At 37.7% G+C, this 7,833-nt stretch overlaps 1 protein-coding gene across 1 annotated transcript in view; it reads right to left on the bottom strand.

The window, feature by feature from the left end:
- The window catches only part of SFMBT2 (Scm-like with four mbt domains 2), a 128,561-nt gene that overhangs the window by 32,712 nt on the left and 88,016 nt on the right, over positions 1–7,833 (bottom strand). The window contains exons 14-15 of the mRNA XM_018566472.1: positions 7,563–7,702; positions 586–695 (exon numbers count right to left, since the gene is read on the bottom strand). Coding sequence (XP_018421974.1) covers positions 586–695; positions 7,563–7,702 — 250 coding nt within the window. The remainder of the gene's footprint in view (positions 1–585; positions 696–7,562; positions 7,703–7,833) is intronic.

Below are 7,833 nucleotides of genomic sequence, written 5' to 3'. Positions count from 1 at the left end.
TAGTAATTTTTTTGCAGAATCTGTGCCAAAACCTCAATCAGAAGCTACATAATAATGCAGGAGAGGGTGGAGAAGTCCAATGAGTATCCAGTTAGACCCGTTACGGCCAGCCTGGCAGATGAGACTCATCACTGCTTCCAGTGAACCGGGAAGAACTCCCTGCAGTGCTTTATATAGATTCTAGTCTAAAGCCTTCACTAGATTGTCAAGGCCAGTGAATAAAATACATATTGTTTACTACCAGCTCAGTATGGAATTCTTTCAAGTTGCTGCAGGTCTGTACAACTTATTGAATACATTTCCTGTGGCTGATTTATGTGACCAGCACCTCCAGTGAAGCTGTACACAACCCTCTGTATTATGATTATCATAAATAGAAGTACCAAAATTAAGTGATTGTGGTAGAACATAGCTGCCTTTTTGTCAATGGCACCACTGTAATGAGCCCAGTATGACCAGCCATATGTATAAACCTGTCAACCAGTATACATTTTTATGAACATTATTGACTCCCAATAACAGTTCATGTGATTTAAAGCAGCAATAAGAAAAATTATTTGTGTGTAATATCATATGACAACTTACTTGGCTTTAAGAGTTTCTTCCTGGAAATTCCATGATGTATCTTCCACTAATTGAAGCTCTCGTAAGACCCGTCCAGGTTTATAAGCAGCATTAATTACCATACTGAGGACCTGTCACAGATATATAGTGTTAGTAGCTGTACAATTGTCAAGTTTAAATCATGAAAGAGCAATTGTTTAAGTATTTATTCATATGGAAGAATTAAAGCCAATAGAATGCATTTTTTTTTTGAACAGAGTGGAAGATTGAAAATGTCTGTCCCTGTGATGCCTGTATAAGAAATAGGGGTTCCATTGTCACTGGGACAGAGAGGCAGCAATAGAAATACTATCAGAAGTTCTAGACCTGTATACCTGCTGGGGTTATTGATTGCAAAATAGTTTAGTATTCACTTTTAGTTTTTTCAGTTGTTTTATGCTAAGTATAATGCAATGCACGGAGTTGGACATCTCAAACCAGGCCGGTAGGAACAGTCAGTAACTTAGGTTTTTGGATGGATATAATATGGATGAAGAACAACCAGTGGCGTAACAATCGCCATAGCGGCACAGGCGGCCACTATGGAGCCCAGGGCACAGGGGGGCCCGGCCAGGACATCCCCTGATGCCGTGCGGGCCGCCAGGGTTGCTATGGCATCTCAGGCTGCTGTGAGGATGAACGTTTCGTTGTTAGATCACCGACAACCTGTCAGTGATCTGTGCAGCGGCGCGTGTTACCGTATGAGTTTATGTCAAATCTTCATAAGACATATGTATATAGTTTTATTTCTTGTTTTAAATAGTTCCCCGGAGGTGTTGATAGCTTGTAGGGAAATAAAGTCTTTGTTGTGCTTATCACTGTGGAGGGGAGTGCCAGGCCCAATGAATTGCAAATAGGGTCATTGTTGAGCCCAGGCATGTCCAGATAATTACCATAGAGGTGCAACTTCAGTATACTGTGTATGAGGAGCCAAGACCCTTTGATCTAATAACAAGTAGACTGGCCAATCGTAGAGAGGGGTGTGGAGTTGTAAAGAGTGTCTTGCAAACCCTCCAATCCCCAGTTGGCCTTGGGAGGCAACCAATGGGAGACTTGTCATGCATCTCTATGGACACGAGGGGTATATTAATGACTGGAAAAAACAGCTCGGTCTCTTTTCACCAGGATGGGGCCTCATGTGACGATTAATGGGTAACTATACAGATAATCTTTCCCCCACTTAACTGTTTGTCTGTTAGATACCAATGTCTGGGTATTTGGCATGTTTAAATCTTTTCTTTGTATGTTGTAGTTAAATAGATTGTTGGTTCATTGTATTTAAGTCTTGATACTATATACCAATAAATTCTGTTATTGTGTTGAGCTCAAAAATCTCATGAATGAATCCTTAGAATATTATACCTGTAAGTGTGAATGCTTATATAGCGGTTCATAACTTAAAATAGTAATTCAGGTAACACGCGTTCGTCCTCACAGTCGCTGCTGAGTCAGTGACAGCCCGCAACTGTGGAGGTAGAAGGTGGGCCCGGCGATGGAAGAGGAGGCGGGGCCTGGTGACAGAGGAGGCGGAGCCTGCCAGTGACCATGTAGGCAGACAGCGGATCGGGGCTGACAGGTAAAAGGCGTGCAGCCCACCTGAGACCCTGCAGTGCCCACCATAGAGAGTCTATGGTGGGCTCTGCAGGGTCACTCTCAGGTGGGCTGTTTGGGATATCAGGTGGGCTCTGCAAGGTCATAACTAGAAATCACATACAAACTTTTGCTATGGGGCCCTGTGATTTCTAGTTACGCCCCTGAGAACAACTATTTATACAACAAAACATACTGTGCCCAAACTATGAATAATAAAGTATTTACAAATATCTAACCATCAGAAAAGGAGCTTTAACACAAGCCTTCACTGACCTATGTAGTGGCAGGTACTGTAAAGTAATTTATTCTTTAAAAATGCCTTAACGATCACAACACAGACTCTTAAAGTGGACCGTTTACCCCCTCTGACTACAAATCACATCAGCATACAGCTCTGCATGCTTATATGAAATCATATTACATTCATTAGCTAAATAAATCTATATTTGTTTCACTTACAATGTCTTTTTTTCTACTTCTTGGTCCACTTTGGCACAAATGATGTAATTTGCCCAAGCATTGTATCCTGGGAAGGTTAAAACAGCAAAGCATTGCTAGGAAATCTCATCTGTAATCTCACAAGATCTCAGAGAAAGACATTTCCTTCCCTTGAGATGATGTGCATGGTCATGACCTAGTCACATGTTCCAGAGTTCCAGGAAGTAAAAAGAGATCTAGTAATCTGCCCTTAGTAAAAATAGCCATTGTCAGAAAACTGGGGAATAAAAGAGAAATAAGGGATGCAACGAATACAAAGCCTGCAATTATCTAGAAGTATGTTTTTGTAGATTGTCATTACTAAACATTTCTAAAGGTGCCTTTCTTGTTATTTTGAAGATATGGGTAAAGTTCCTTGATAAGTCAGATGGTAGCAGGCCCTTAACAACGTACATCACCTGGTGTTTTCTCACTTTAGAAAGCTGGAAGTCTGTCAAGTTTGAGATGTCAGAGAGAAGCTGTGATATTAGTGCCTCTGCTGTAAACTTTGAAGGTTTATTTCTCCATCATGTCTATCGCTACAGAGGTCAGTTAAGGCTTGGTTTGCTTGATTTTACTGCTTGTTTGAAAAATGTTAATGCTTTAATGTGCAAAGTTGGGCCACTGGTACACTTTAATGTCAACTTCTTTTGAAAAAATATATAGGCTGATATTGCCTTTGAAAATGCTAAGTTTCCTGGCTGTAATGCTGATCAAAAGCCTTCTATACTTCTGACTATCCTCTATCTGTGTGATCGTTCCAGTTCAGTGATGGCTGGGCACTAAAAGAACATAAGGGCCAAAAACAAACAAGAAACTAATATTTTCAATAGGTGGACAACAATGGCAGCCTGCATATTTTTTGTCATCATGGATTTTCTTTAAATTAGTGATATAAACTGGAGCCTCAACTGTGGCCAAGTAGTATTTACACCATGGACTTCTACACTGCCACTACTGCTGCTCTTATTTGATTTTTGCAACACTGATGTATGCTGAATTATAAGAAGTCCATAAAGTATGTTCTGAGAAAAACCCAGGAGTTCTGTGGTACAGGGTTAGTTTTGTAACAGAATAGCAGTAGCACATTATAGTTATAATTAGACACCGCACTAGCATACGAACTACAGTATATATTATGCATTCATAGTACATTGCACAACCCTGGTACTGTCTGTACAGGCCATCAATTCCTATTTATATTTCTCATCCACTACTCAGTAGCACAATGTCCCTATTACCAATGTTATCCTGGCTCTACAGCAATTCCTGAATTAAAGCCTGAAAATACTGAACAGAAAAGCTGTACTCCCTACATACACCTCTATGTTTTCATTCTGATTGGATTGTGTCTTTAGGCTCTAAACAACACTTCACACTTGTATATTTTACACATATGTAATTCAACAGCAATGCAATAAACAGAGCTATACAGATGTATAATAATGTGCCCGTTGTAAAATAAACGCAGGACCCCAATGTTGTGGGACTATCTCGCATTATCTCGTTATAGTACTCCAAATATTGCATATGGGAGGGGACATTATTACACCTAGGGATGAGCAGACATACTAAAATTTCATCGAAGCAGAAACTCTCCATTTTGCTCATTGATCTGCTTAGTGAAAATGTGTGAAAAGTTCTATTTTTTGACTGTTATTTGTTTACTGCTACTGTTTTTTATTTTATTTATTCTATTTGTCTTGAAAAAAATAAAATAATGAAGGGTCATTTTTTGGCACAAGAACAAGTCCAGGATATTTGAATGTAGTTTCCATAACCCTCAGGAGTTATTTATAGCTGACCACACTCTAAAAAAAAATCAAGCAGCCTCAGGTTGTCTTTCCTATTGACTTCAATGCAGTTTTACAAAATGTCACTGTTTTAATACTGCTCATCCCCCATTGCAACACATTATTCTACATTTCTGCCTTTCGATAAAACACCTTTTTTTCTATTTAAGAAATGTTTTCCCTCTTCCATTGTTGCTGCAGATGAAACAAATAATCACATTGTTTATTGCCAGATAAACTGCAGTATATGTTACCAGTGTATAAATAATCTTGTACATGCGAGAAATAATGCTGGGTTATCAGTTTCTTTTCTCTATAGTGAGTAGGAAGCAGTATGTGAAAACAGTCAGATCTACTTTAATGCTAGTTAGGTCACTAATCTCTTTAACATCATGCAGTGTTCAAGCTGAACACATTAAGCATGTGGATTTGTAAAGCATTAGATTTTAGTTCTAATGTAAGCTGGTCAATTATATGGGCAAATATGCTAATGCAAATATGCACAACTCCTTTTTTTTGCAGATGAATTGCCCTTGGTAGTTAATTAAACATACAACATCCGCTCTTATGATCAGCCTGGAGAATCAAATAATGGCATACAATGACAGCCTAAAACATTGGGAACACCTGCTTTTTATTGAAATAGGATGGCATGGGGAATTTGTATTCCACACATCATGCGTGCATAGGACATGAAGTAAATGAAGATTGAGAAAGGGGTATAGATCTATGCAATGTGTCAGATGTAAAATTCATATTGACAATCCCTTTTATTCCTAGTACATTCCCACTGCGAGTTCCTGACCCACAAATGAGATTCAGAGGCTAAATTGAGAAAGGGGTAGAGATTGTTAATTTAGCAAAGTGAATGTTCACTTAGTCTAGTAAATAACAAAATACTGGATTCACTTCAATAATTCCATCATGTGCAAGGGAACATCTTGTATTTTTTAATTCCCTTACACATGTTTGGGTTTTTAGACTGAACACAGCTTCACCTTATTTAGTAAACTAAAGGAAGATTCACGTTTCTAAGTGAACAGTATGTACACCTGTCATAGATTAAAGTCCCCTATATCACTGCTGTAACATATACCTTTCTAGAGTCATATCATGTAGACTGTGTTTATCCAGGCATATCGAGGACAAATGTCGAAAGGCTTTTGTTTTTGGCAAAAAACAGGTTGCTGCATTTTAGAAGGAAGTAAACTGCAAGTCTGAAGGAGGTCAACTGCACCTATGAATTATGTCTAAATGATCTCAGATGAGTTTTAAACTAATCTCAAATGCAAGCATAATGAGCCTGATAGCAAGCTGTTTTTGCCCATCGATATACGTGATCAGTCCATTGTAGGGAAAAATGTATTTCAGCACTTATTTCTTACACAAAAGACAAATTTATAGAACACAAAAATAATATTTCCCAAAGCAAAAATTAGTTTGTTCAATTTATGGTTTAGGATTCTAAAATACTTCCATCTGTGGGTGATTTAGATCAGCAGTGTCATCAGATCAGTAATGAACATATGGTCATAAATTTAAACTCTTGTCTGTAGCACACAAATTATATATTTCTGTGGCCACACACTTGGGTATAAATATAGCCTAGCCTTTGTAATTATATATCTTAAAACCTTGAGCAGTTAACAGGCACTTCACTTTTGGGAATGAGCTCTTCACAAGACTAGGAGAGTAGCTCAAACACCCTTCAGTATTGCAAGTTATAACTTTAAAATCATTCATTGCTAATGACGCAAACTGTTTTTGAAGAGAAGATTCCTTTAAAGCACAAATCCAGCCAAAGCTTTTATTTCTTATATTGTATAATATTATACTTTATGTTTTGAATAGAGCAGGGAAGGGATAGAGCCACTGTCAGATTTTTTTGCCATAGGTGTCCCTAATAAGGAGATTTTTCCTTTCATTTCCTGTCAGATGTGACTGGACGCCCTCCTATGGATGTACAGAAAAACACAGGAACAGAGATGAACAGTTAGAGCTTCTGACAGTGGGATGGGGGTCTAGAGACCTGCTTTAACTTTCAGCGCCACGTAGCTTCACTCAGAGCCAGTGCACACAAAAACTGCAAAATCATCTGCAGAACTTTGGCTAATATACCAAAAGGTTAAAATCCAATCTACAAAATGCATCATGTATTTTATGACAATGACATAAGTTTTTCATCAAAGCATTCCACTACTAGCAAACTCTTCTCCCTCCACATTTCTAACCTTTAAAATCCACAACAATAAGGACATTAGCAAAATCATATTTAGGAATAAAAACAGTAGGGAAAGGTCTAATGATATCAGACATAGAGACTGACTTGCAAAAAGAGTTGACATTATTGATGAACATTCTCAATTCCTTTAGTAAGTTAACCAAATTATGTTATATCCTATATGTGTTATTCTATTCATTAGCTAGAATTCATTGTGCCAAAATGAGAAGTATTCATTTCTGGAATTGTACTATATCACTATTATACTGAAGTAAAGTAAAGCAATGTCTTAGCTTTAGAAAGAGCTGGGGCAAAATTGAGCATTTGGCAGGTTTTTGTTGTCTGCCTGTGTGGGAAAATGGCACTCACTTTCTATACCCATGGTTACTGTCTCTGGGTAAGGCAATCAGGGGATATCCTTCCCAAAGGGATAAAGACAGCATCAACAATAATAGCTGTATCCCTGCTGACTGTTTAGCACAGTTATACATGTAAAACACTCACTATCATTCTTAAAGTATATGTATAGTCATTTTTTTTTTTTATAGGGAAGGTTCAAAATCCATCACCTTCTCTCCCAATGAGAAGATTTCCCTTCACTTCCTGGCGTAGAGGCACAACATGAAGTGAGATGAAATCTCTACAAAGTGAGGGTATTTTCCAACAGCTGTAAAAATGTTGGATTTCCCATCATCTTAAATGATCATCAGGATATATACATAGGATGAATCCAACTAGCAAGAAGACAAGCAGTAATAAAAACCTAACCCTTCCCTATTCTATCCCAAAAAATATTTTGGCTATATATATACTTTCATACAGAAACAATTAAATCAAACAGTTTATTATATCAAAATAATATCTGAGAATCATACCTCCTTAAGAACCAAAACACATTTTCCAGGACCCACTGACTGAGGTAGTTCTGCTATCCGACCTTTATTTAAATATGGTCCTGAAAAGCAGCGGTGATTGATATACAGTCTGGGACAACAGTATTTTCCATTGCTGGTTCCTAGTTACAAAGGACAAGAAATTATGATAATGTGGACATTTTTACCAAATATCACAATTCTTTGTACATATGACCTTATAAATGTGTGTTACTGATTGAATTAAAGTGCCTATTTACTATATATATATATA

Source organism: Nanorana parkeri, unplaced genomic scaffold, assembly GCF_000935625.1.
Source record: "Nanorana parkeri isolate BGI_ZX_2015 unplaced genomic scaffold, ASM93562v1 scaffold27, whole genome shotgun sequence".
Lineage (NCBI taxonomy): Eukaryota > Metazoa > Chordata > Amphibia > Anura > Dicroglossidae > Nanorana > Nanorana parkeri.
This window is presented reverse-complemented; position numbering and strand designations above follow the sequence as displayed.